The 25,900-nt window shown below is 53.7% G+C and overlaps 13 protein-coding genes across 13 annotated transcripts; 6 read left to right on the forward strand and 7 right to left on the reverse strand.

Annotated features, from left to right (window-relative positions):
• Positions 1 to 72: 72 nt before the first annotated feature.
• Positions 73 to 1,065, forward strand: J4E84_007534 (uncharacterized protein; the record flags this gene model as incomplete). Its single annotated transcript, XM_049390117.1, has 1 exon — positions 73 to 1,065. The coding sequence occupies one exon, from the start codon at positions 73 to 75 to the stop codon at positions 1,063 to 1,065; it is 993 nt and encodes a 330-aa protein (XP_049241970.1).
• A 425-nt stretch (positions 1,066 to 1,490) lies between these two features.
• On the reverse strand, positions 1,491 to 3,440 carry J4E84_007535 (uncharacterized protein; the record flags this gene model as incomplete). The annotated part of the gene is made up of 6 exons (XM_049390118.1): positions 1,491 to 1,609; positions 1,671 to 1,761; positions 1,821 to 2,557; positions 2,610 to 2,751; positions 2,808 to 3,080; positions 3,135 to 3,440. 6 exons carry the CDS (start codon positions 3,438 to 3,440, stop codon positions 1,491 to 1,493), a joined length of 1,668 nt encoding a protein of 555 aa, XP_049241971.1.
• A 545-nt stretch (positions 3,441 to 3,985) lies between these two features.
• J4E84_007536 (uncharacterized protein) lies at positions 3,986 to 5,796 on the forward strand (the record flags this gene model as incomplete). Its single annotated transcript, XM_049390119.1, has 4 exons — positions 3,986 to 4,058; positions 4,112 to 5,328; positions 5,380 to 5,484; positions 5,545 to 5,796. 4 exons carry the CDS (start codon positions 3,986 to 3,988, stop codon positions 5,794 to 5,796), a joined length of 1,647 nt encoding a protein of 548 aa, XP_049241972.1.
• A 165-nt stretch (positions 5,797 to 5,961) lies between these two features.
• On the reverse strand, positions 5,962 to 7,116 carry J4E84_007537 (uncharacterized protein; the record flags this gene model as incomplete). The annotated part of the gene is made up of 1 exon (XM_049390120.1): positions 5,962 to 7,116. One exon carries the CDS (start codon positions 7,114 to 7,116, stop codon positions 5,962 to 5,964), a length of 1,155 nt encoding a protein of 384 aa, XP_049241973.1.
• A 629-nt stretch (positions 7,117 to 7,745) lies between these two features.
• On the forward strand, positions 7,746 to 8,685 carry J4E84_007538 (uncharacterized protein; the record flags this gene model as incomplete). The annotated part of the gene is made up of 2 exons (XM_049390121.1): positions 7,746 to 8,509; positions 8,556 to 8,685. The coding sequence occupies 2 exons, from the start codon at positions 7,746 to 7,748 to the stop codon at positions 8,683 to 8,685; spliced, it is 894 nt and encodes a 297-aa protein (XP_049241974.1).
• Positions 8,686 to 9,861: 1,176 nt separating this feature from the next.
• J4E84_007539 (uncharacterized protein) lies at positions 9,862 to 11,265 on the forward strand (the record flags this gene model as incomplete). Its single annotated transcript, XM_049390122.1, has 1 exon — positions 9,862 to 11,265. One exon carries the CDS (start codon positions 9,862 to 9,864, stop codon positions 11,263 to 11,265), a length of 1,404 nt encoding a protein of 467 aa, XP_049241975.1.
• Positions 11,266 to 11,625: 360 nt separating this feature from the next.
• Positions 11,626 to 12,859, reverse strand: J4E84_007540 (uncharacterized protein; the record flags this gene model as incomplete). Its single annotated transcript, XM_049390123.1, has 3 exons — positions 11,626 to 12,115; positions 12,175 to 12,659; positions 12,710 to 12,859. The coding sequence occupies 3 exons, from the start codon at positions 12,857 to 12,859 to the stop codon at positions 11,626 to 11,628; spliced, it is 1,125 nt and encodes a 374-aa protein (XP_049241976.1).
• Positions 12,860 to 14,159: 1,300 nt separating this feature from the next.
• Positions 14,160 to 16,106, reverse strand: J4E84_007541 (uncharacterized protein; the record flags this gene model as incomplete). Its single annotated transcript, XM_049390124.1, has 5 exons — positions 14,160 to 14,722; positions 14,771 to 15,789; positions 15,840 to 15,939; positions 15,990 to 16,034; positions 16,085 to 16,106. 5 exons carry the CDS (start codon positions 16,104 to 16,106, stop codon positions 14,160 to 14,162), a joined length of 1,749 nt encoding a protein of 582 aa, XP_049241977.1.
• A 358-nt stretch (positions 16,107 to 16,464) lies between these two features.
• On the forward strand, positions 16,465 to 17,949 carry J4E84_007542 (uncharacterized protein; the record flags this gene model as incomplete). Its single annotated transcript, XM_049390125.1, has 1 exon — positions 16,465 to 17,949. One exon carries the CDS (start codon positions 16,465 to 16,467, stop codon positions 17,947 to 17,949), a length of 1,485 nt encoding a protein of 494 aa, XP_049241978.1.
• Positions 17,950 to 18,609: 660 nt separating this feature from the next.
• On the forward strand, positions 18,610 to 19,166 carry J4E84_007543 (uncharacterized protein; the record flags this gene model as incomplete). The annotated part of the gene is made up of 3 exons (XM_049390126.1): positions 18,610 to 18,684; positions 18,768 to 18,954; positions 19,009 to 19,166. 3 exons carry the CDS (start codon positions 18,610 to 18,612, stop codon positions 19,164 to 19,166), a joined length of 420 nt encoding a protein of 139 aa, XP_049241979.1.
• A 352-nt stretch (positions 19,167 to 19,518) lies between these two features.
• Positions 19,519 to 21,207, reverse strand: J4E84_007544 (uncharacterized protein; the record flags this gene model as incomplete). The annotated part of the gene is made up of 1 exon (XM_049390127.1): positions 19,519 to 21,207. The coding sequence occupies one exon, from the start codon at positions 21,205 to 21,207 to the stop codon at positions 19,519 to 19,521; it is 1,689 nt and encodes a 562-aa protein (XP_049241980.1).
• A 647-nt stretch (positions 21,208 to 21,854) lies between these two features.
• J4E84_007545 (uncharacterized protein) lies at positions 21,855 to 22,934 on the reverse strand (the record flags this gene model as incomplete). Its single annotated transcript, XM_049390128.1, has 3 exons — positions 21,855 to 21,981; positions 22,037 to 22,475; positions 22,526 to 22,934. 3 exons carry the CDS (start codon positions 22,932 to 22,934, stop codon positions 21,855 to 21,857), a joined length of 975 nt encoding a protein of 324 aa, XP_049241981.1.
• Positions 22,935 to 23,315: 381 nt separating this feature from the next.
• J4E84_007546 (uncharacterized protein) lies at positions 23,316 to 25,527 on the reverse strand (the record flags this gene model as incomplete). The annotated part of the gene is made up of 3 exons (XM_049390129.1): positions 23,316 to 23,719; positions 23,771 to 25,139; positions 25,192 to 25,527. The coding sequence occupies 3 exons, from the start codon at positions 25,525 to 25,527 to the stop codon at positions 23,316 to 23,318; spliced, it is 2,109 nt and encodes a 702-aa protein (XP_049241982.1).
• Between the last annotated feature and the right edge of the window lie 373 nt (positions 25,528 to 25,900).

A 25,900-nucleotide genomic window follows, 5' to 3' on the forward strand; every position in this document is an offset into this window, starting at 1 on the left:
CCTCTGCGTGAGCATGACAACAAGCCTCTTTCCTGCTTCACTTCGACCAGCCCGATAACTTCAACGTCCAAGATGGCACCACCGAAGTCGCTTCTACCTCTCCTTGCGGCAGTTCCCTATGCCTCCGCTTGGGGTTCCCTCGGCCACACCGCAGTGGCATACATGGCACAGAATCTCGTCTCCCACAAGACGGCCAAGTTTGCGCAGACCCTCTTGAACGACACCTCATCCGCATATCTCGCCAATGTTGCGACCTGGGCTGATAGCTTCCGGTCTGAACCGGAGGGCAAGTTCAGTTCAGTGCTCCATTACATCGATGCGCTCGACAACCCGCCTGAGAGCTGCAATGTCGACTTCGAGCGTGACTGTCCTGAGGAGGGTTGCATCGTTTCTGCCATCGCAAACTACTCTAGCCGCGCCTTCCAGAAGTCGGTTGGCATCGTCGAACAGCAAAGAGCCCTGAAATGGGTCATCCACTTCGTCGGCGATGTTCACCAGCCACTCCACGTGGAGAATATCGCCGTAGGTGGTAACCTCATCAACGTCACTTTCAATGGCGCGCGAACGAACCTGCACTCCATCTGGGACACAGCAATCCCGCAAAAGGCCTATGGCAACTTCTCCCAGGCCAATGCATTGGCTCTGGCCAACAACCTCACCGCGGAAGTCAAGCACGGCAAATTCAAGAAGGAGAGCAAGACGTGGCTCAAGGGACTGAAGGCGAAGGATGCCGTCAGCAGCTCCATGACTTGGGCGCGTGACGCCAACAAGTTCGTGTGCTCCACTGTCATTCCCAACGGCCCTGATGCAGTGTTCGCGCAAGAGCTGTCAGGAGCCTACTGGGACACTGCTATTCCTGTCGTTACGAAGCAACTCGCAAAGGCGGGATACAGACTTGCGGCTTGGCTGGATGCTCTCGTCGAACTCAACGAGAAGAAGGGTCACGGAAAGTGGGAACGGGAGACGAAGCGGGCGGTCACCCTACAGCCATGGCAGGAGGAAGCGAGACAGGCTCGACGCGAATTTGGGCCTGACTGTGGTTGCGGCGAGGATCATGCGCACTAGGGGAATATGATAGATGATTTGGATGGATTTGTACAGTGGAAGGATGTAGATTATGAAGCGTGGACGGCAAGACGAGATTATGAGATGTTGAGATGATGAACACGAGATAATTTGATTAGACAGTGAGAGCTCATACAAGAATAAAACTGAGCAAGTCTGGAGCCTACATCGCCACCAGATCACCTGTCTTGTATGCTTCCATGTTGATGTAGGCTGTAGGCCTGTCCAGTTTTTTTCCTGGTTGACATGGTGATTACCACCGCATTAATCATCATGCAGGAGTGAATGGTCGACATTGCAGACAGTCAGATACAGCAGTGTTCGGGACATTTCGCAGAATACAAGATGCTGTAGTGCGACGCCGAAGTTGCAAGTGGAGGAATGTGCGATCTCGAAGTATGCTCATATAAGTCCAAAACAAATATCTACACAGCTTTCAAGCACTCATCGATGATAGCAGACACCTGCAGGCATTCTTCATCGCGCATCTTGTTCGTGAAGACCTGAATGGCAGTCGGTGCACCATCCACGAGCTTAGGATCATCTGCATTGAATACATTAGCTTGCGTCTCAGACCCGTACAAAGAGTCAAGACGGCGACTTACAAGTCGGGCCTACTTGGCCAGGGCCCATGACAAAGGGCTCAGCATCCAGAGCGCTTGAGGCTTTATCAAAGGGAAGTACGCATGCGGGATACTGGCTTGACGTTAACAATGCTCTATACAGCCACTTCGAGATGGGTAAGCATGACTTACATCCAATACGTTCAACAGTAGCGTATACGGCGGTAACCCGTATGTATCGTGCGCGACCGCAGTGTGCTGTGCAGCCGGACCGATTACTCCGTCCAATTTCTGCTCCTTCCAAATCTTCCTCCACTCATCTTGGATAGCATCCCGCTTGACATTGAGCGCAGCTAATTTCTTGATGCCCTCCAGGCCCTTGCAGTCGTCCAGGAAGTCACACTTGAAGGAATGGAAAACCTCCATGGACTGGATAACTGAAGGAACAACAGGCTCACCGCTAGCGGCTACATGCGTCGGGGGAGTGTCGTCAAGCATAAAGAAGGCAAACGCGAGGGCTAGCGCATTGGCGACCTGAGCGCGCGCCGGCGCGATAGGAACCACCTCGTGGCCCTTTGCTTCGAGCGCGCTCACAGCTTGAGCTAGCGCTCTTTTAACCGGCGGATGCAAGGGGAAAGCTGAGTCCTCGGCCAAAAGACCCAGTCTTAGTTTCGGCGCGCTCGGCGGCGCTTCTAGGTCTCTCCAAGGAACGTCGAGGGCAGAGGCGTCGTACAAGGCCGGTCTCACTGATAGGAGTGACCGACATAGGATGCCCAGAGCGTGTATGTCGTTTGCTAGGGGACCAGCGGATGGGTTGAAGAAGTTGTTGCCAGCGGAGACAGGGGACACTTGGCCGCCATCTGGGATGCGCGCTGTAGAGGGCTTGAAGCCGTAGGTGCCACAGCAGAGAGCGGGTATGCGGATTGACCCTGGTGTAGATCAGCAAGTCTGATCGCTACAACTCCAACGACATGTACTGACCTGCAATGTCTGTTCCAACACCGAGTGGAGATCCTCGGAATCCAACAAGTGCACCTTCGCCTCCGCTCGACCCTCCCGCAGTGAGGGCAGTGTTGTGAGGGTTCAAAGTACGCCCGAAGATGTTGTTCTGTGAGTCGGCCGTCTACGTTACATTAGTCCATGAGCCTTCTTAATGTCAAGGTGGGATGATGCACTCACCATCATCGTCTGAGGGATGTTGGTCTTGACATATACGACTGCGCCTAGCTCGAGCAAGATGTCCACAAGCGGAGAGTTCTCCTTCGACGCGGCATGATCCAGGAATGAGACGAATCCGATAGTGGCCGCTGAGCCAGCAACTTGGAAAGCATCTTTGAGACTGATGGGTAGACCGTGGAGAGGGCCTACGATACGACCGCTAGCTCTTTCGCTGTCGAGGAAGCGTGCTCGCTCTTGTGCTTCAGCAAAGTATGTCTCTGTGAGACAAGACAGCTATAACACTACGTTAGTGGCTTAATCTCCTTTCTGAAGGCAGATCTGACGTACCAACTGCTGTGCCATGGCTGCTCTCTTCGAGAACGCTATGGTAACCTCCAGTGACGATAGAGTACCATCCTTCAGCTGCTTCAACAGCTCTTCAACAGTATACTTCTCGGTAATCTCCAGTTCCTTCTCGTTCAGCAGTCCCGACTTTTGGGCAATGCCCATCTTCATCAAGCGATTTGGATGTTCTGAAAGCGGCATCTGGAGCAAGTCCGTGACTGATGCTGGAAGAAGCCATTCTTTTGGTATCTTCTCGCGACTGGACTGCTGCTTTGCAGCAACCTTACTCTCCCATGAAGTGGAAGCCATAGTCGATGAACGAAGGGAATTCCTGAGTCTCGGAAAGATTCGAGTTGGAAGAATACGGGCTGGACGCGTAATATTGGTAATGACCAGCATCCGGAGATGCTAAGATATGTATATCATTGGAATACTCAGATGCCGTAGTATCTATCCGTAGCTGAATAATGCGGGGTCCAGATCTCGTCCGCATGATCGCGAGACAAAGTGTTGATATCTGGCCGTGTCGGAGCAACATTTCGTTTCGTGTCTGAGCGGCAGACGTTAGCGCGACACTACCCCACAGCCGCCAGCGCCAAGCCGGTGGGTTATTTAATTCGCAATTCGCCCAATTCGCCCCGTTCGCCTGCGGAAACACGCAATCCGGGGTTCGAGATAGGGATGCGCAGATAACGTACAGAACACAGCTGACACTGCCTCAGCGGTCGCTGTGGTATATATACGCACGAAAGCTCTGGATAACAGTGGGGAAGATATCCACGCAACAAGCTCCATGCCTGCGATAGACAACCTCTTCAACGCGATTATTTTTGTTTCGTACCCTCCTGAGAGCGATGGCCGACAGCAATGGCTCCAGACCGGATGATGGCACTTTTTGGGCTCCGGGAACGCTACGACTAGAGGATTGTAAGACTCGCATTTGCCGCTGTAAAGACCGCACACTGACTGTCCCGCTGTAGTGACGGGACCCGCAACGGACGTCATCCTCCACCCAGTGCCTAGCACCGAACCAGATGACCCCTTGAACTGGAGCAAATTGCGCAAGACCATCAACTTCGGCTTGACCGGCTTCTTCGTCCTTTGGACATTTGTACAGCTCCAGAGCGGCACGACATCATGGGGTCAAATTGCGCCTGAACTGGGCTTCAGCAACGATCAGCTGAACAATGGAGGCGCTATGAGCTGTGCTGGGCTCGCAGTCGGCTGCATGCTCTTCATGCCGTTCGTACACAAGTACGGACGACGACCTCTGTACCTGCTCAGCTCTGCGCTCCAGTTGAGTGGGGTGTTGTGGCAGACCCAGATGGCGAACTATGGTGACTATTTGGGCAGCAACTTCCTTGCTGGACTGGGCGGTGCTATCAGCGAGGCCGTCATCCAGATCACCATTGCCGATTTGTTCTTCGTCCATCAACATGGAACAATGAACGCATGGTACCTCGTCTTCACGTCCGTGGGTGCCTCCCTCGGCCCGGTAGCCGCCGGCTTCGTTGTGGAGTCGCAGGGCTGGAGATGGATCTGGTGGTGGTGCACAATCTTCCTCGGTCTAAACTTCGTCCTCGTCATGTTCTTTTTCGAAGAGTCCAAGTACGTCCCTTTTCTCAATGGTCAGAGTGTGCCACATACGGCTGGCACTTCTGGCTCGGATGGACTCGAGGACGGCCGTCCCGACTCAGGGCTGCAAAAGGCCACAGACGGCAAAGGCGACGCAAAGCACACCGCCATGGAGCGCATACAATCCCGAATTGACACCTCCTTACCGCGAAAGACTTATCGTCAGCGCATGGCCATCGTCACCCCTTCCAATCAACGCATCGGCCACCACTTCTACCAGCCAATCGTTGTCTTGTTCACTTTCCCTGCCGTGGCCTTTGCTGCACTCACTTATGGGACCCTACTGGCGTGCATGGCATTGATGAGCTCATTACAGGCCGTCTACCTGTTGCAACCACCATACAACTTTGGAGCTTCTGGCGTTGGACTCATGAACATTGCTCCGTTCGTTGGCACGTTCTTTGGATTCTTCGCGGGTGGTTTCCTGAACGACAGATCGATCATGTACTTCGCCAGGCGCAATGAAGGCATTTACGAACCAGAGATGCGCCTGTGGATCACTCTTATCTCAGCAATCCTGCTCCCGGGCGGTATCCTGATGTTTGGGCTAGCCTTAGACAGGGTATGTTGGTAACACCTGGCTTTAATGATGGTTCACTAATAGCTTCTTCAGGGTCTGCACTGGATGATATTGGCCGTAGGATTCGGGCTGTTCGGTTTCACATTTGTCCTAGCTAGTGGTGTCGCGCTATCATACGTGACAGATTGCTATCAAGAGGTGAGTCGACAGCTCCCAGTCTATTCGAAGCGGAGTTCCCACTGACGTGACAACCTTCAGATCCTCGGAGATGCTATGATAGGCATCGTCTTTGTCCGGAACCTATTCGCCGTGGTCATCCTCTTCGCACTCACGCCGTGGACGAACAACATGGGTATACAGAACGTCTCCATCATCACGGCGGCTGTATGCTTTGCGATCTTGCTAATCCCCATCCCCTTGCTATTGTGGGGCAAGAAGATCAGGGTTGCGACGGCGACGAAATACAAGCGCATGGCAATGCGACAGCCAGCCCATAGAACACTTGAGTAGTGTGCACGATGGGTATCGCATCGCTACGCTGTTCCTGGAAGAAGTGGAGCGGTCGGAGTGCTTGTTCCCGTGCAAACGACTTCGTATAGTCGTCCCATCTCACCCAGATGCTTCCAACTAAAGACTTTCGTTCTTTGAGCTGTGTATCGTTCATAGTCGATAGTGTCATTGAGGAAGCCATGAAACGATCTCGCTCCAATGTATTTGAGCCATACTATCTTTGATGACCCAGAATGCCATGAGTTGCTTCTTGACCTTTGTTCGCAATTCTTTCGAAAACTCAATGACGACGTCGATCTTGTCGAGCGCCATTTCGCGCTGAGCAGAATCGACCAGCTCGAAGCAAGCAAATACATATGGGATAATGGCGCCTGGAACCGAGCGCTTGGTGATTTGGAGTATCATCCGCAGCTCTTCGAAGATAGCATTTGAAATGACAGTGCCTCTCGCTGACGCTGTGCCATATGGATGTCGCAGTCGATGTACGATAAGCAGCACCGACCAGCGATATAGTTTGGCTTGAGACATGATGCTAGCCACCTCTTCCTGCAAAAAACGGTTGATTTGCTCAACGGGCAGGATTGGCGTCCAGGCCTCGACGGCGACTTCGATGTCGTTCAGAGCTTGCGTAATCTCAGATAGATCAAGGTTCGGATTCTGGCGTAGCGAGTCGGTGATCTTGCAAACATCGTAAAGATACGGTAGCATAGGCCAGGCAATTCCCATATATCGATCAACCATGTCATCGGTCTCTTGGACTTCGAGCCGCAGGGTTGGAGCCTCGCCCCGTATGATGCACTCTTCGGTCTCCGCCTGAATGAGGCAGATGACGAAGGCCTGACAGTCCGGACTGAGCTCCACTGTCGATTCGTATATGGGCTTGATGATGTCGAGAGTGTGTCGACAGATCTCTAATGAGCTCCCGGATATGTGCAGGGCAAACGTGATGGCGCTCACTGCAAGCATCAACACGGTCTGAACGTCTCCAGGGTCGACGGCTTTAACAGACCGTAAAGTGGAAACGGCAGAGGCAGCCCGCCTGTGGCCAATGACTCGGTCCTCATGGTTTGGGCCAGGCTCGTACTCGCAAGCTAGGAGGGCCGCGGTGGCTATCAACGAATCTTGTACCCACGACGTTGCGTTGTGGAGCTGACGCGCGAAGGCTTTGTGGTGGCAGATGCGGAAGCTTGGCGCGATGAGGAACTGGTCGATGCGCGTTTGGCCTTGGGATACGCCCTTGACGAGGTGCATCTCCCGCTCACTCAGATCCGCGAACGGGGATGGAGCCCTGGGCAGCGCGACTATGTCCCAATCCGGCATCGCTGGGCTCGCGGCCGAGGCTGGGCATCTGGGTGACGAAGAAGCAACAGAAAGGCTGTCGCTCCGAGCCGTCTGTAGCGGGCTGCGTGTCGTACCCTCGGTGCGCTGATACCGAGGTTTGCGGCCAGCAGTGCCAACTGGTCGTAGGGTCTGGCATGAGTTGCGGAGGCGTTGGCATCGCTCGCAGGCATCCTGGCCGGGGACGCGCCTGCATCTCTCTTTCACGGCATGGCATCTGTCGCATGCTCGTCTTGCTGGCGGTCTGGCCATCGCGGGCGCTCTCCGGTGGGTCGCAGTGGATACATGCTCAGTGAAGGGTGGTGTCTGGAGAGCAGGCAAGGTAGCTGAAACACCGGCGGGTGCTGAGTAACGAAACACGTGCCGTCCGGCAATCCCCGCGTCGCTGGCTTCAATCAACCGAGAAAGACATCGACCTGGAATCTTGTTGTATACACTAGAATATACATTTGTGAGTTGATAATACGATCATGATGCAAGTGTTTGTTGTGCTCTTCTCCGTCGCGTGTCGAATCTCGGTAAGTTAGTGAGAGATTCATGGAAGGAACGCCCCGCAGACTGAAGCTTCATGCGCGTTCACGGAAAGCACGCGTCTCTATGACGCGGCTGCCATGGAGGGAAAGCACGACAGTCATCAACATCGCGACTGGGTAAAACTTCCAAGGTTTGCGAGGCCCAATATCGACGTTCTGCTCATCCACCATCACTCATCCTCATCTCTTATCTTTCATCCCTCATCTCTTATCTCATTCCTCATTCTCATTCCTCCTCTCTTATCTCTCATCAATACCCCGCAACAGAACAAAAAGCAGAAGGAACCGAAACCGTCTGCAGCGGTGTTGGAGACAAGGCTCCAGACTGCATATACTAGCTTCACTGCACGAGCCCCGGCAACTCTGAAGCCAACCGAAGTACCCATCGACATCGGTTCCCTGGCAGAATGGGTGACTCTGCTGAACACGCCGACTGAGTTTGGGCTCCCGTTGAGTTCGCGGAGGAAGGAACAGACCCGGACCAAGTTCGACACCGCCATGGACCTCACCAATCGGGGTGTCGCATACCTGGAGAACGTTGTGCCTGCACTAGTCAAGGCAAACATGGCGATGAAAGAAAGGCTCAGATCACCTTCTAGCGAATCCATGATGCCCGATAGCGTTGCACCGCCCCCGCGTCGGTCTACAGCAGACGATGGCCTGCATCCTTGCACATCGTCGCTCCACTCCAACGACTGCAGCGGCACAGCAGATGAATTCGCCTCTGCGCCTGACAGAACGACTAGCGAGACAGCAATGATCGACGCTCCGCCTCTGTCTCCGGAGGAAGCTGTGTGCGAGCAGGGTGCGGGTGGTCCAAGCCAATTTGGCGAGTACGAAGAGTAAGTCGTGCACTTATACAATAATACAGCTGCTTACCGTAAATAGCGGCCTCATGATCGAACCGCGCGATGAGCAATATCTGCCGTCGCCTGAAGACTGGATGTGTACACCAGACGGAGACCTGGCGCACGGCATCGTAGACGAGCAAGCCGACGACAATCCAGCCTTCCAATAGCCTACCGAAGCGTCGGAGGAAGCCATGACACCCCGGACCCCTCGCCTTCGGCTGGTGATGCCAAACAAGCCGGCCCTCAAGCCACGAGAGTTTGGTGAGACAGACCTACCAGGAGTTCTATGCATTCCGCCGAGCGATGACTTTAATAACCACCACGGTTGTGTCCACTTCGACAGCATTTGGCTCATCGGTGGAAGCTGTTCTTGGAACAAGGGATGACTTTGACCGGGGCATGTTGATGTCGGAAAAGACCGCAGAGACGATTACAAGGGCGACGAAAACCGTGCCGCTCGATACGCCGGGCACGCGGAGGTGACGATAGGCCACAGTAAGCCGGAATCCAGGCATCTGGTCGATCCATCCGTGCGTCAGAAGCAAGAGCAAACGCTAAAACGGCTCGTTTGCGTTATCCAAATTCTTTGTACACCGCGAACAAGTGCCTCCAGATCTTCGAAGGCATTATATTTATCGGGAGGTAGAGCAAGCTTACTTCCTCTGTAGCAGTCGCGATCTAGACAGAACTGCGGAGTCACAGTAACGTCACTGATCTATCGAGCCTTGCAGACCACAAATGAATTGGCACTTGCACAAACACGATGCATATGACACGTTGGAGAATGTGCTCAAATCGCGAGTCGTGTTTGAGCGCGTAAACTTCATCCTACATGTATACATCGTCTTTGGTCCCCCGTATCTCACTAGCCGCATACGTAACCTTCTCTGTTTGTGTTTCGGGGCCCTACTCGTCTCCATGCGTGCACTTTTCTCGATGCGGAAAGAACAAAGCCCAGGTCATTCCGAGCTTCTCTTACCTGATTTTGAGAGATCTTGAGCCGCACAGCTTTCTCGATGGCTTCAACAGTATGTGTCAATAGAGCCTTTGAAGCCTGTATCGTACAATCCTGGTTCAACACCCGACTGGTCACGCAGCTTCGGGGATGACGGACAGTAGTCAGTAGGCTGCAAAGCCGTTACCGAGTAATTTTGCGTTGGTTTGTGACGTGAAAAGTCAAGGTGAGAGGGCTTGACGTCACCTAGTATCGCCGCTCCGTCACCGCGTCTTGCAATCTCTGCTCTCACCTCTGTTTATATAAGCGAGGCTGCTCAAGTAATGAAGGTCAACACTGTTTCTGCACCCTATCTCTGCACATCTCCACCACCGCACTCGACAAAACCATGGCGGATCCCAGCGCTCTCCAAGTCGCGCTTACACAGCAAGCCGACAGCGAGATGACTGCTGCTTCCAACAATCCCAGCGATGCAGCCTCTCGAGACATCCCCAGGAACAGGCCCACCGGCGCTGACACCGTTAACCCTACATTTCCTGGCGATGACCCCAGCGGGACTGGCAGCACCAGCGCCCACGATGACTTTGCTTTCCGAAAGAGAGAAGCCGTGACCACAGCTTGGGAACAGTGGACCCGCACTAGCAAGCCAATCGATGACAAGCTCAAGGACTGGAATGACACAATCACCGACAGTCAGTTCGTCGACAGTGTCATAGCTGAGCTCGAGCGCGCTTCGTCCTCTACAGCTGCAAAGCTCATTGGTGTCCTCAAGGCCGAGAATGATCTTCTCAAGAGTTCAAACAAGACACTGACCACCCTCGCCAAACACGTCGGAGAGGACTTGGCTGGACAGACGACCTCGTCGGCTGGTGTGTACCAAGCACCCGGTCTTCAATACCCTATGCGTCCGCAGACCCTGCTTCGATGGTTCAAGCGTTTTGCTGATGCAGGATGGGCCGTACCCGCAGGTCTTTCAATGACCAAGGACAGGTTCGTTGACGAGCGTTACGGCTGCCCTGAGGATTGGCATGGCACCAATACAGTCTGCATATGCGACGACAATTCCGGTCTCATCATCCACAAGGGCTTTCGCGATTTTTTGGACCAGCAGCGAGGATGTGTCCACGAGGCACCGTATGCACTGGCGATGTGGCTCTACCTTTCTCGATACAACATCTTCTGGCCCAAGCAGACTGTGTCTTCATGGTTCTTCGAACAGGCATCGCGCATTGACTCTCGCCATCAATTGGACTTTGCTGCTATGGATGATGACCAGCACATGAAGGCTTGGCTGAAAGCCACTGCTGCCGAGCTGCCTAGCATCTGGGACCAAGTTCTGCAGCGCCAGGAAGAAGATGACCGCACGATCTCTAACAAGCTATGGGCCCCGGTCGCGAAGTTCGTGAAGGACCACGAGCACGACATGCTCGAGCCTTTGTGCGATGTCTACAACCAACTCGGCGACGACGAATTCGATCTCAACGAAGCAGAGCCCCGGATGACCCAAACTGCGCATGATGTATTTCTTCTTCGCCTCGCTCAGGGTGAGGCCCCAGCCACCGTTCTGTCTAATGACCAAGAGATGCATTCGTTCAATCACCTTCGCGTAGCCGCTCTCAAGGAGGTGCCTACTGGACCTGATCGCTATACCCGCGCTTTGGGGAAGATGATGACCTTCGATTTGCGAGTACAGTGGATGAAGCACAAACCATCACCGGAGTCCAGCCAATCCTCCATCAACATTCTCGATGGTGCCAACGCGGACGAACCGATGGTTATCGATGACGACTAGCCAGGACGACATGACTAGCGGCGTAAGCGGCAGGCTTGGGAAGTGAGGGACTGATGACTAGGTACGACGGAAGACAACAACTGAGGATACCATGGGAGGGGATATGGCGATGACTAAGTGGTATACATATGGCGCCGGCATCGGCTGGTTGCAGGGACTTCAAGGATGACTGTCTCCGATGAAGACTGTGGATACCAAATGACACTGATGAAAGTTAACATTGGCCCCAAGTGCATGGTGAATCAATGAAGACCTGATGGTGTGCTCGTGAGAATATTCATCTCTTTCCCAACGCCCATGCAGATGTGACACTTTCTTGATCCTGAGAAGTGACTGCCATGAACTTCATTAAAAGATATATCAATGCGCTATCCCCAAAAAAGACCTCGCCTTCTGATCAGACAACGACCTCGCATCACTCTCAATCGTAACCGTAACCGTATTCGTCGTCAAAATCTGATCCTCCTCATACACCGTCCCCCGTCGACTTCTTCCCATCTCTTCATCCTCCAAAATGCCCCTTTGGCTCCAGTCATCTCCCTGATCCTCAATCACCGTCCAGCGCCCCTCCTTCCCTTTGCCCGTCGCATGTACAGTCGTGGTTGTTGTAGAGTGTTGGCTTTGGTTCAATCGAGACAGCGGGACGCTTTGGTTGGTCTTGGTATGCGAGCGCGAGTACGAGGATATGGTTTCCTTGAAGAAGACGCGGAGAACGGGGATGGAAGCGGCGATGATGGCGGTTGCGGTTTCAACGCCGGTCCAGATGGTGAGTTCTTTGCCGTTGTAGGAGAAGTCTTTTTGGCCGAGTTGGATTACGTAGACGCCTTTTACGATGGCGCAGACACCGGATCTGGGGAAGTCGTGTTAGCACTGCTGCAACATTGGGAAGTTCAGCGAAAGATTACTTACAGTACACCCATGCTCATGGCGATGCCCACTCCGATCTTCTCGCGGAGCTTCAGTTGTAATCCCCATATCAGATACCATGGAAGCAGCGCTAGCGCAAAGTCTGCCGCAGCACACCACGCAGCGTTGAAAATACCATAGTCGATCGAGTGGCTAGAGTCCCAGCATGTTCCGGGGAGGTCTTTGTTCCAAGCTTTTGCCATCGGCTGGCACTGGACCCATGTAGCCAGCGCACTTGGCAGCATTATGAGGAAGAGGGTCACGATGCAGAACCATACGAACCCGCGTAGGTAACCGGATGTGAGGCGAAGGAGAGTGACGCCGAAGGATATCTTCGAGAGAGTGGAGGCGAAACACGAGATCGATGCGGCGACGGACATTCCGACTGCGATGGTCATGAGGTATTTGGGGTTCACATCTTCCAGTCGTTTTCCGAATCCCATTTGTTGTCCAACTTGTGTGATGATAGCCTGCGCGAGAAGGAGGACCTGTTCATTCCCATTAACGACATCACACGAACGGAAAGACGAAGACTTACCCATGAGACAGTCAGGATGTGATCATCCCACCAAAGCCCCTGCTTCCTCGATAACTTCGCATAGAATCTCAAAGCCAGAAACCCACCACTCAATATCGTCAACATCCACGTTACTCCAGCAATTACAGGGCCATTATCCGGCACACCCATCTCGGTGCGGATCAGTCTGGAGGACCACCAATTCGTATAAGCCCGCGAGAATATGCAGTCATGCGTACTGAGCGTGCATGCGAGGATCGTAGCGAAAAAGGCAAAGAAAGGGCTGTGGATTGTGGGGATGGGAACCATGAAGAAGGATCAGCTACCGGCACTTCGCACACGGTCCCGATCATACCCAATGCCTGTAGTCCATCATCTCGGTATTCGCCGTACACTGGGGCGGAAACGAAGAGTGGTAGTGATGGGATGCTAGATCGACTACTTGACACGCGACATGGCGTGTTTGGAATCGGTACACTAGAAGCATGTCGTCGGGAAGTGGAGTCGGATCAGGCTAGTATGGCGAAAACACCACAAATGTTGCAATATGCCTAGTAATGGGTATAAGTGCATTGCTCGAGCGTTAAGCCTGTAGAAGGAAGCGGCGCCGTTAGCTGCACGTCCGGCAACGATTTCCAGCCAAGCGTTCATGTAGCGACGGAGAAGCCTGAGAGAACACGATCGTCTAGCGGGCTGAACTGGGATGGACCCTCCAGGTACCTGGGCCCCGGAAATGAACCACGCGGCATGGGAGCTTTGCGACCTGAAGGACGGAGTTGAGTCGTCTACATGAGGCGACGGGCGCTCCGTGCAGATGTGCGTCTAGGAAGTCTCAGACCCGCGGGATGTGCGATCGATTATACGATTCGTCGGTCCGATCATGCAGCCACTGGATCTCGAGTTCTAGGCCATTAGCGTCGCCATCCGAAATCGCATGCACTTGTGCGACCACGCGACTATGCGATGATCATATTCTCCATGGGATTTCGGGAGTTCAAAGTAACTTTCGGTGACAGAAGCCTCTTGACGCCCGAAGCTAGAAGATGCCGCAAACTTTGTGGGCAGCGCTGGAGTGACGCGGCGTCGGTGTCAAAAGGCCGGCGTTACCGAGCTACCACATGGCAATAGAGTTTGCGCCACATTTAGCACGCAAGACACCCGCTAGCTCAGACACGAGCGAAGAATATGTGTGGTCGCCGATAGCTCGCGCTGGGCTGAACGATTGAACTGGGCGGGATGATTTGCCCGAAGATTTGACGTTGGGCTGGAGCGACGAACGTGCACAAAGGCCTGTGATAAATCCGGTGAAAGGCGGGAAGGTTCGGAATCAAGTCCGCAACGACTCTTGCTACTGAGTATGTATTCAGGCTATATTGGACGGCTGATCCCCAAGCCGGCCTGTTTCCCATCCCTATACCACAAAGATGTACCCGCGACTGCTACTGGAGCATCGCCGCCAGTGTATCATACTCTACCCCTTTTTGTTGAACTGCTTCAGCTTGTCCTGCACGGCTTGCTTGAGATCAAACCCTTGCATCACGCTGCCCCTCCTCTTCCTTTGCTCGATCTCAGCCTTGACTTCGGCCACGATCTCGTCAATCTCCGCCTCGGGGTCATCCGCAATACCCAGGAGAGGCATCTTGGCGTGACTCTTAACACTGTCTGACGAGTTGGTCCTCGCTAGCCTTTCTCGTCGAATCTCCTCCCGTGCTGCCTTCTCAATGGCAGGATCATCGTATGTGGTGGCTGCCGCTGGGGGCGCACGAGCCGTCTGAAGTTGAACGAGCTGCTTGCGGATGGGGAACGACCGCGAAAAGACAGCAAATGATCCGGCCACACCGATGAGAGTGTAGAAGTAAACCCGTGCCCAGATCTTGATCGTATCCGAAAAGCCAAGAAGGATGAAGGGAGCGACTACGAACGCAAACACAGTCTGTGTAAGGACGACGCAGAAGAGGTCGTAGTATCGCTTCGAAGGTAGAGGTGATTTCCCGTCTGGCGTCATGAACAGCGGACGGATCAATCGGCGGCCATCTGGTGAATGTCAGCATGAAAGCAGATAGCGCATCATCAGAGACCTACTCTTCGCAGCAGTTTGTACAAGAGCTGCCAGAATGAAGGCCATGTAATAGCCAGGGTAGAATCCATGCCAGAATGCGCTAGTCACAAATGTGGCAAGCGTAGCCCTGAAGCCAGGTTTCTGTCCCTTTGGTGTCACACGAAGATACATGTAGTTCTTCAGCCAAGTGTTGGTGTTGATGTTCCAGAAACCAAGGTAAGCACGAGCATTCTGCGCGGCCTCAATCTCGAGTGGCTTGATGTTGGTGAGACGGTCCCATTTAGCTCGACCAGTCTTGGGGTCAAGACCGTTGTAGCCGATTCCGGAAAGGATACAAGATCCCTCAGATAGACTCCAAACTGCGTAGTACTTCATACGCGTGGTAAGACCAAGCATGTAGAGCTGCCAGATCCTGCGGAAAAAGTTGTATTGCATGTATTCATCCCCGAGGTAGAATTCAGGGTAGTACCAGCTGGAGAATTTGATGAATGCGACCAGCCAGAGAGTTCCGTAGACTCCTTTGGTTACGGCAGGCATGCCGCTGCGAGGAATCTTCCGCTTCTTGCGCGTTGGGGGTGCCTTGGACGGATCGGTGCCTGGTGGGAGGGTGAACATGGTCGTAGTGATGTACTGACTGTAATCGGCGTAGTCAAAGGCTGGACCAGCCATGAGGGCAGGAAAGAAAAAGACATAGCCGACGTAGTCGATCATGCTGGGCATTGTCCGGATAGCGTGGGCGCGCTGTTGCTCGGAAAGCTCAGAGTCCGGAAGGCGACCATCCTGGACGTTCCAGCAGAAAGCAGTCAGCTTCATGACCAGGACCATTTGAGCTCCGGTAATGTCAAAGACCGATGGGTCATTCACAGCTTGTCGGTAGATGTGGTTCACCGACATGTGGCCCATGAGAAATACGAATCCGATCCATGGCATGTACGGCGAGTGGATCTTAGAGGAGATGAGGTAGGCCCCGCCAGCACTGATGAAGATGGTCCGCAGGCCGGTCCACAAGTCAAAAAGGCCAACAAGGTAGAACATGGAGACGCTGGAGCCATTAACACCAGTTCATCCAAAGCAATATTTGATGAGCCTCACGTAATGACGAAGACATTCTTCTTCCATGGGTCCTTGTCGGGAATCCTTTTCAACACGGCAGCTAGAGGATACGACAGGTAGAAGGAGAAAATGAGCTTGACTGGGTGGAGTCAGCAGAACATCAGCCACATGTGCCATGTGAGATCTTACGCTCATCAGCCGAATTTCCAAGCGCACCAGCCACATATTCAAAAGCTTCACCATGGTCAGTATTGGTGGTAGTGGCTCATCATGCTAACACGTACGTGCGTTGATGTAGGGCAACATGGTGCCAACTGTCAAGCTGACGCAAAGTCAGACCCAGAAGATAGACGGGTAGAACCAGAAGCGGTGAGAGTTGAGAAACAGCGGTATTATATGGAAGGCATCGGTCCTGTGTCGGGCGGCGGAAAGTTAAGTGAAAGCATGCAGACGCAAGTGCATGGTGGGTGAGAAGCCAAGATGACGTCGGGGCACGTTTGCCGAGGCCCGTGCAGGGCAGCTCAGCGCTCACTGGCCAACAAATTCGCGACAGAGTTGGGACGCGACTTCGCGAATCCTCCACGGGCGCAACCACGGCGCATCCGGACAACGGCACTGATAACGCCCTGATAACGCACCTCGATAGCGGAACTCCGTCGCCGACATGGCCACGACGTACAACCTCGAGCCGAACCCGACGGCCAAAGTCGTCCTGCACACGACCACGGGCGATCTCGAGATCGAGCTCTTCGCCAAGCAGACGCCCATCACGTCGCGCAACTTCCTGCAGCTGTGTCTCGATGGCTACTACGACAACACCGTCTTCCACCGCCTCGTCAAGGGCTTCATCCTGCAGGGCGGCGACCCCACGGGTACGGGGCAGGGCGGAGAGAGCAGCTACGATGGCGAGCCCTTTGCCGACGAGTTCCACAGCCGGCTGAAGTACACGCGACGCGGGCTGCTGGGCATGGCCAACACGGGCAAGAAGGACGACAATGGCAGTCAGTTCTTCTTCACCCTCGCAGCCACGCCAGAGCTGCAGGGCAAGAACACCATGTTCGGCAGGGTAGCCGGCGACACCATCTACAACCTGATGAAGATGGCCGAGGCTGAGATACGGGACGGCAGCGACGACCAGCCCATGTACCCCACCAAGGTCACGGGCGCCGAGATCATCATAAACCCGTTCGAGGACATGGTCAAGAGGGTGCAGGTGGCTACGACGAATGAGTCCGAGACCAAGAAGCCCAAGAAGGCGAAGAGGAAGGCTGGCAAGAACGTGCTCAGCTTTGGGGATGAAGCCGAGGCTGATGCAGCGCCGGTCGCGAAGAAGCCCAAGTTCAACACCAAGCTGGTCAGCGCAGGAGAGGAGAAGCCTGCAGCCAAAGCATCCGAGGAGACGAGAGAGATACCCATACGCAAACCGTCGCGAAAGTCGCCGCCACGATCCCCATCGCCCAAACCTGCGCACAAAGCCACTCCCAAATCACCACCCAAACCCAAAGCGCGCACCCCACCACGAGAACTCTCGCCTGAGTCCGAGAAGCGATCGAAGCTAGACCGCGTCAACCAGCAGATTGCCGACCTGAAGGCATCGATGAAGCGGAACACAGCTGCTCAAGACACAGGGCCAGCCAAGAAGAAGTCGCTACTGGAGTCAATGGTACCGTCGACTACAACACGGGGACGGAAACGCGGAGCAGGCGGCAATGCAAAGGACGAACAGTCAGCGCTGGACATTCTCAACAGGTTCAAATCAAAGCTGGACTCAGCAGAATCCACCGCCGCCACGAAAATGGACACTCCAACATTACCAGAAGAAGCACCGAGCAACCAAGGCAACGGAGACGCAAACGGGGCCGACGAAGAAGAAGAAGGTGCATGTGATCTACACTTCATAGTAGGATGCCAGTCCTGTAAAGCCTGGGACAAGCAGGATGAGGAGGAGTCAGACGACGACGCGGGGTGGATGTCGCATTCGCTCAGTTTTGCAAAAGACAGGTTAGGGAAAGACCTGGAGTGGAAGCGGAAAAACGAAGAAGAGTTACTGGTTATCGACCCGAGAGAGGAGGCGAAGCGGCACAAAGCCGAAGGTAAAAAGGACAAAAAAGCACGCGAGGATGCAAAGGCTACCAAGGCCAAGGCTTGATGTACTTTCGATACCCAGATTTTGCGTTCGACTAGACAGGATTGGTCACCGTCTCGCGACATATGGATGAACTGGATATGCAGTCTATCTGCTCGAGCACGGTACCTGCCAATATACCCATGATATTCCCCTCGTCACTTTGATCTATAATCCCATAGCCTGCTTTCCGCGTCGGTCTTGTCGTATCTCGACAAATTTACGTGCCTTCACCACGTCACGCACGTGGAAGATACGCGAGCGGTGTGAAGGCGGAGAAGAGTAGCGGGCAGAGCTGCGCCCTTCCGTATCTTACCGTCACCTTCACTTTTCCCGCCGTATATCTTGAACCTTCTGCCACCTGAACTCTGCTCTCACACACTCTACTACTACCCTAACAACAATTTCGACATCAACGACGTCTGTCACTGATCCCCTGATACCTACCAACAGCTTCACCAACTATCTCCAACAAGTAAGTTCTCCAGCTGCCCAACATTTCCCCAAGTGAGCGGGCTCGCGCCTTGGAGAGTGGTCGCGACAGCTCAAGACAGCCGCTCACGCCCTCGCCCTCTGCGTTTCCCTCCCACCATCGCTGCACGTGATTGCTACCATGATCATCTCCGGCGCCTGCAGTATCTCAAAATCCTAGCTGTACTAACACTCCCCAGTCTCATCACCACAATGCCGATCACCTGGACCAACCCAGAGGTACTCGAGCGCCTGTTCATCGCAACACTCGCCAGCTTCGATAACAAAGTAGGTCCATCCCATGCTACAAATCCTCTACTACAATCCCTCTCAATCACACATACCCCATACTAACCACCCCCTCCCCCCAGGTAAACATCCGCTCAATCGCCACTCTCTACGGCGGCGAAATGACCTACGACGCGCTTGAGAACCGGATGCGCAAGTTCAAGAAAGCAGCTACCGCGCTCAAGGACGAGTCCGCCGACCGTGAAGATACTCCCAAGAGCGTCGCGAAGCCGCGCGCGAAGAAGGGCAGTGCTAGTCCGGTCAAGGGTGGTAAGTGTTTTGTGTCATTGGATGACAAGACGGACGTACTGACTAAATGTACAGCTGTCAAGACCGGTCGCGTTACCAAGAAGAAGGCTCCGGCTGCTCCCAAGATCAAGCCTGAGCCGATGCTTGAGGAGGACGAGGGTATGCATGGTATCGTTGAGGAGGGACTAGAGGCTGGTGAAGAGGTCATTGACGAGATTGAGGAGGAGGTCTAGAGGATTTGGTATCTTCAGGGCTTGCGTTGGTCATTGAGCACATCTGGATCCGACGCTTTGGTCGCTCTGTGGGCTTCTCTAACGACCTGAACATGTTTGCGCTCTTGCATGCCTGTGCTTCGCTGTCGACGCGTACGCGCTGAGACTAGCAGTCAGAAAAGTCGGATTGGATTCATCGAGCGCGCGTTAGCTTCTATGCTACGCAAGTATACTCACCGCAGTGACTACAATGTGTACCTCTAAGTGTCCAAGTCTTCGCATTCTTTCTGAATACATGTTGTACACTCTCCAAATCCAGGTGAATCCACACACTTCCGCACTCACATCCCCCATATCCTCTCCACATCTCACCCTACTCCAACAAATCAAACCTCTTCCTCCCCTGCGGCGTCGGCGTAACAGGAACATATCCACCACTCCTCTTCCCATCCTCATCCTCATCCCCATCCCCATCACTATCCTCCGCCGTTGGCGTCCCTCCCCCAGCTAAATGGCCCATGTCATTTCCGTCGAAGATCATACCACTACGCCTCCCACTCCTCGGCGCATCACCCAGAGTCATTGGTCGAGTCGCACTGCCGTTGACAGATGAAGGGGAGGGCGTCAACGGCGGTGGGAGTGCCGAGAGGCGGAGGGTCGGTAAGGGGGAAGAGTGTAGGCTGGAAAACACGTCGTCATACTTCTGGGCTAGGATCTCGGAGCTCTGGCGATGATGCGTGCTGATGTTGAGTCCCTGTTCGAGGGCTGCAGCGAGGGCTTCGATGTCGCCGGTGGAAACGGAACGGGGGCGGGTAGGGCGTAGGGGCATTTGTGCAGCGACACGTTGTTCACCGTTGGCGATCTCATTGCCTGGTGTGTTTTCGGGCCAGTCATCGTAGGGAGGCGAACGGATGTAACCTGCAGGTTGTAGGCGACCGAGTTTAGAAGCCTTTAGTGCCAGCTTCTCGTTTGCTTTGATCAGTCTCTCCTTGTCTTGCAGCAGGATAGCGATATCAGAACGCAGTTCACGATTTTCGGCCATGAGCGCAATGGCGTGATTTCGTGATCGCTCGACCTCGTTATCGTTTACAGGAGATGAAGATGATTGCAGCGTCTGGTGTCCATGATTGCTGTGGCCTTGACGAATACCATAGCGCTCCAATGGTACATTGCGCTCCTGTTGCATGGCTTCGTAGAGATAGTTCATCCTGATGCCTTCTGCAACTTCCTTCGGGAGTTGCTCTGATGTTGCAACAGTTGTAAGCGGTTTGCCTGTACGCAGATGAGCAATGCGTGGGCCAACTACCATGTCCAGAAACGCATGCAGACGTTCTTGGACGATCGTCTGCCACGATTCGTACTGTGTCCCTCCTTGTGGCTTCAGATGGTTTGCCAACTTGTGCAAGTCCTCCAACTTGGACTGTGCGGTCTCGAGGGCTTCCATCGTTGTAGCATCATGCTCAGGTGATATGTTTCCTGCTGCAGCCAGAATACTGTGTTTCATCTTCTCTGGATCGGCGAAGCGAATCAGCAACGTGTGGACTATCGGGCGCGATAATCGAATTCGGTCACAGATGGAGTCCAACACAATCAGATCGAAGCCATATCCATCACCCGCCTCTTGTGTCTTTGCCAGGAACTCTCCCAGCGCAACCCACCCACGCATGTCCATATTGTCGATTGGTGCATACCAAGCCTCTGGGGATTCCGGCAGCTCAACGACCTCGTAGTATAGTATCCAGATGAGGAAATTGGAGAGCTGCGTGACGTTTAGGGCGTCTACAAATGCTTTGGCGAACCTCGAGATGATGAGTGGTGACGCTGCTGGTACCGGTGATGACGACGGTGGCGTGAGCACTGGATTCTGTACTTCTGGCTCGCGAGATCTGCCGAAGAATCTTCGAAAGCCATTCTGACGCCGCTCAGGTTGAGAGACAGGAGATCCGGATGACGTTGGAGTCGAAGGCCGCATGTTAGTAGATGGTGTAAGACGGTCCGGCCTAGACTTCCTGCCCATCCTGAGTATTGAGGGCTTACGTTGAAGCTTGTCTGATGAGGCCATCGCTGTTCGTGGTTGCGGAGAGCTTCGATGCGGAAACAGTGTAGACTGGTTGAGGCTGCGTGCTGGTTGAACTTTGGTTACAGCACTCGCGGTGAAGCACTGGTAACTGTTTACTCGATGTCAAGTGATTGAATTCACTACGTTGCAGTAATCTTTGCTGATGGTTGTGACTAACGTGGAAGAGCGATTGATCGGATGCAGTCTAGGAGGGACTGATTGAATCGCTCATACCAAGCCAGGTAGACTGTGGAAAGTGGCAACTTCACACGGATTCACTCCAGAGGCTGCAGGTGAGTGGCTCCTGATGATAGGGACTGCTACCATGGTGCAACCCAATTCCTGCGCAATGTCAACCCACAGCTGCCCGATCTTAGTCTCGTCTGAGCACCGAGCAGCATTTGTCGAAACGCTGATCTCGATCATTCGTATTGCAGAAGGACGGATAACTGCTGTTTCATCGACCGCAATTCATCCGTCTGAACAGTGGCTGCCTTCACTTCAGAGTATGTCGAGGTGCTTCCTTGTATATCTCGCATGAAAGTCGTTAACAGTGTTATATTGATTCGTCTACGTCCGTGTTCATATCGGTAGATATCGTGTTGTAAAGCGCGCATCGGTATGGTAGTTGGGTGCGTCTGTTCTCGGCTCTAATCTTCGTCGTGACTTAGTTGCTCGTCATCCGCAAACATCTTTGGTAGATATAGTTTTGTGTTCTCGTATACTAGGAACGTGACGACCGTGGTCGGGATGACTCGTAGCGTGTTGGGTATAACACTGCGATGGTTAGCCTTACTATCCTTCAGATTCCAGAGCGTAGGTGCTTTCTTACCCCTTGTAGAACGCCAGGAACCCTTCGTTCTGGTACGTCTTCCTGAGTACGTCCAGCAGCCCGTTGTACTGCTGTGCAGCGTTGTATTGCTGCAACCGCGCGCGTATAGGTTGGTACGGGTACGTGATTGCTCCAGCAAGCAGCTTGCTTCCACCGCTCATATACACATATTCCCAATTGCTCAGCTTGTCTTGCCCGCCGATATGCGTCCCCCGTCTCTTCTTCATATTCTCGTATATGCTGAACTGTACAGCGCCGTGCAGCACACCCAGTGACGAAGGCAGGAAGCCTGCCCAAAGGCCCTTAAGTCCTCGAGTTTCGTATACGTGTTGGAGGCCAATTTTCATGGATTTGTATGCGGCAGGGTGGTTTGCGCCGCGCTCGAGCATGCGCGTTTTCACGACCCAGATAGGATTCGTGCAGGCACCGGTGAGGAGACCTAGCAAGTGGTTAGCGATGTGCATGAGAGTTCTGTAACTCCAAACATACCAGCGATGATGCTCGCGGAGAAGAACTCGGCACTTCCCAGATGCTCGCCCTTCTGCCTCCTACTCTGGAACAATTCTTTCAGGTTTCCATAGAACAGGAAGTATAGACCCCAACCCAGACTGTTGCCGAGAAGGTTCGGCCATAGTCCCCTGTATAGTGCGCGTACGCCTCCTTCATCTCTGATAACGTTCCGCAAAATTCGGTAGGAGTCGCCAGGTCGCGATCGACTGGTGGTGTTGAGTTGCAGGCGGTTCTTCAGCAAGTCGAGTGGATGGGCAGCGAGACAAGAGACAACGCCAGCGCTGAAGCCGGCTACGCTCTCAACCAAAGATGCAGATAGGGCGCTCCTGGGCACGTTTGCTCGTTTCGTTTTATCATTTTGCTCTACGGGTGGAAATGCGCGGGGCATTGCGGGTTCGGATGGTTGGCCGTCCAAATCGGCAGGAACATTCTCAGGCTCGGTGGGATGAAGATGGTGCTGGGAAAGTTGCGATATCGGTGCTATATCATGGCGGCTGCTGTGCGTGACTGGAATCTGCGCGGGCGATCGTGGAGGGGAGAAGATGTCGGATGCGGACTCGGTGGAAGCTTGGGCCCACCCGCGGAGCTACTACCCGCGAACACCTCGCGTGGGACTACGTCACCCCACGTGGTCAGCACTGTGAGCAATACAGCATGTCGCGATGGTCTGCCTGGGTGGCACATTCACAAAGGTAGAAAGCTCTGATGATCACTTCGATGAAGAAAACTCTCTATTATGAACACACTAAACATACATGCCGCACCTCTTTTATACGCCCGCGCCAAACTTCTGATCCGAGCAACAAGTCGCCGACGCCGCACTCTCAGGCTTCTTCTCCTCACCAAACGCCATACGACTCAACTTATCCACAAGCGTACTTCCCTGCTTAACACCACTTGGAACGCTGCAATAGCTAGGTGGAATATCCATACAAGGATTACGTGTGAAGAAGTTGCGCGGTCGCAGCAGTAGCGTCATGGGCTCAGCAGGCATAATCGGGAAGTCTTCCGGTGATGGGAAATGCGTGATTCCGAATGTGTGCCACAGTACGACATCGGTGTTGTCGAGGTTCTCGTTGGGGTTGGCTTCGATCCAGGCGGGTATGCCTTGGGACGGCTCGCCAGATGTTTGCGGAACGTGACGGCCTGCTGGGTGGAGTTGTGTGTCGTCGTCTATGGTAGGTCAGTCAAGGGCTTTGTACATGATTCTTTGGAGATACTTACACTTCGTGACATGTACCGCATGTCTCGCGAAACCGGCGCGCTTCCATACCAAACTTCCAGGCTTGGGTAGTAGATCGGGCACTTCCCTGCTGACCAGTTTGTAGGAAGCTGGCTTCTTACTGTATGGGTTAAGCTTGTTCGTGTTGGCCATCTCCCATGTCCTGCTCGTTCCGCCATTGTAGTCCGTTGCCGCCTGCTCAGGGGTGCTGAGCTTCGTCTTCTTCGCGTAGAAAGCGTTGCCGTATTTGTTCTCCGCGCTACCGACTTCGCCTTCTCCGCGCATCGCGTCGACCATGAAAACAGTGTTCTCCGGTCCGTCAATGTTGGGATCGATGCGCATACAGAAGAGATGCTGGTGGTTGTGCGCGTTCACTCCGGGGTACACCTCAGTTCCCCAACCCTTCAGATCCTCGCCAGGAAGCATCGCGTAGGTGTTCAAGATACCGGTTAATTTGATCTCCAGCTGGATGGTTCCGTCAAGGTGGAATATCCAGTATACGCAGTACTCATAGTTTGCAGCTGTGAAGATTTGCGAGATGATAAGTTTGCGGGCACGAGTGACCGTAACACTGTCATCGCGGAAGTCTGTGTGCTTGAACAGGATACCAGCATCTTCCTCGTGGATGCAAATAGCATTCTTGATCGTTGTAGCCTGACCCGCTCGGTTGACAAAAGCAGCGTCCATGTAGTGAATTGCGCCCTTGCAGTCACAGCCCAGGCTAAGGGAGTTGGTCATATAGCCACCGCCGTATTCTCCTAGATCGAAAGCGTGCTTACGCTGATGTGGGTGTTCCGGGTTGCCGTAAGGTACGACCATCTCCGCGAGCGATAGGCGCCAGAAGGTATCGCGAACGGTGCCTTTGTCATCAAACGTGATGTTAGACAGAACCAAGCCTTCGCGGTAGTTGAAGCCAATGTGGAATTTCCAGTTTGCCCAGCTGATGTATCGTCCGTCCAACTTGAATGAGACGCCTTCTGGCTGTGTGATGTTGATGGGCTTCAAATCTGTCTTGAACCCACCCTCAGCCTCAATCGCAGCCGCGTGATAGTTGTTTGGCGGGGCCTGATTGAGCGGTCGCCGAACTGGTGGGACGTCGATATGAATGATCTCCTGGGTGTCGGAGTTGTAGATTGGGCAGAAGTCCAATGGGTACGTGTATTGACAGTCATCGGGATGTGGGCGATAGTACATGAGCGCCTGCTGAAGACGAACTTTGGTGCCGAATCGCTCATCGTAACCAATTGTCCAGGGATCGCAGTACACTTTATGCATGTCCTCTGGTGGAATGCCGATCAGGCCGCATTGTTCAATGACCTTTGGATCTTTCCGCACAATCGTCTCAACAATCTGCAGGTCTTCCATTGTAATCTAGATCCAAGTCAGCAGGATGTAAAACGCACTCACACACTCTCTAACGTACAAGTGGCTGCACATCATCAGTCAGCGCCCAGCTGATGATCTTGCCTTCGGTCAAATCTGCGTGTCCGTCATACACTTTGCTGCCTCGACCAATGCAGACTACATCAGCGACTCGATGTGGTCGTGGAGTGTGCTCGGGATCTTTCACCCAGCTCATCATCTCCGCTTTACGCGGCTCCAACAAGGTGATGGCGTTGAAGAACACATCGCTGTGCTCTTTCCGGATGATAGTGACTGCGCGTTCAATCTCCGACTCGCTCAAAGGATCAAATGGGTGTGGTGGCTGTCCAACACCTGTGATATGCGAGGCTGCTTGCTTCAATCGATCGAGCGCCATAGTATGGATATGATGTGAGGGTGGACGGATAAGGTTGATCACTCCAAGCTGTCAGGGTCCAGCGGGGTCTTATATACTGGAGGCAGATCAACGGTCTAACGGCATCGCAGCGCGATCTCAGATATCTTCCTTCGCTTCGAATCGAATCACGGCCTATTGGCGAATCGGTCAAGTCATTAACGCATTGTATCATTCCCATCTGTCAACTCAGTCTTGAACGTTGTTATCAACACGATAAGAAGAGGCCGCGGGACTGTCGCGCCTTCCTTGGTTAGCCTGCCCCACTTCTCCACGCACCTTGTCCTCTGGGCACGATGCACCGCGTGTATGACAGCTACCGTCTCTGGACGCTGCACCATTCTTCCATCGTCTA

Source organism: Alternaria hordeiaustralica (genome assembly GCF_023758085.1).
Source record: "Alternaria hordeiaustralica strain BMP 2776 chromosome Unknown scaffold_17, whole genome shotgun sequence".
NCBI lineage: Eukaryota > Fungi > Ascomycota > Dothideomycetes > Pleosporales > Pleosporaceae > Alternaria > Alternaria hordeiaustralica.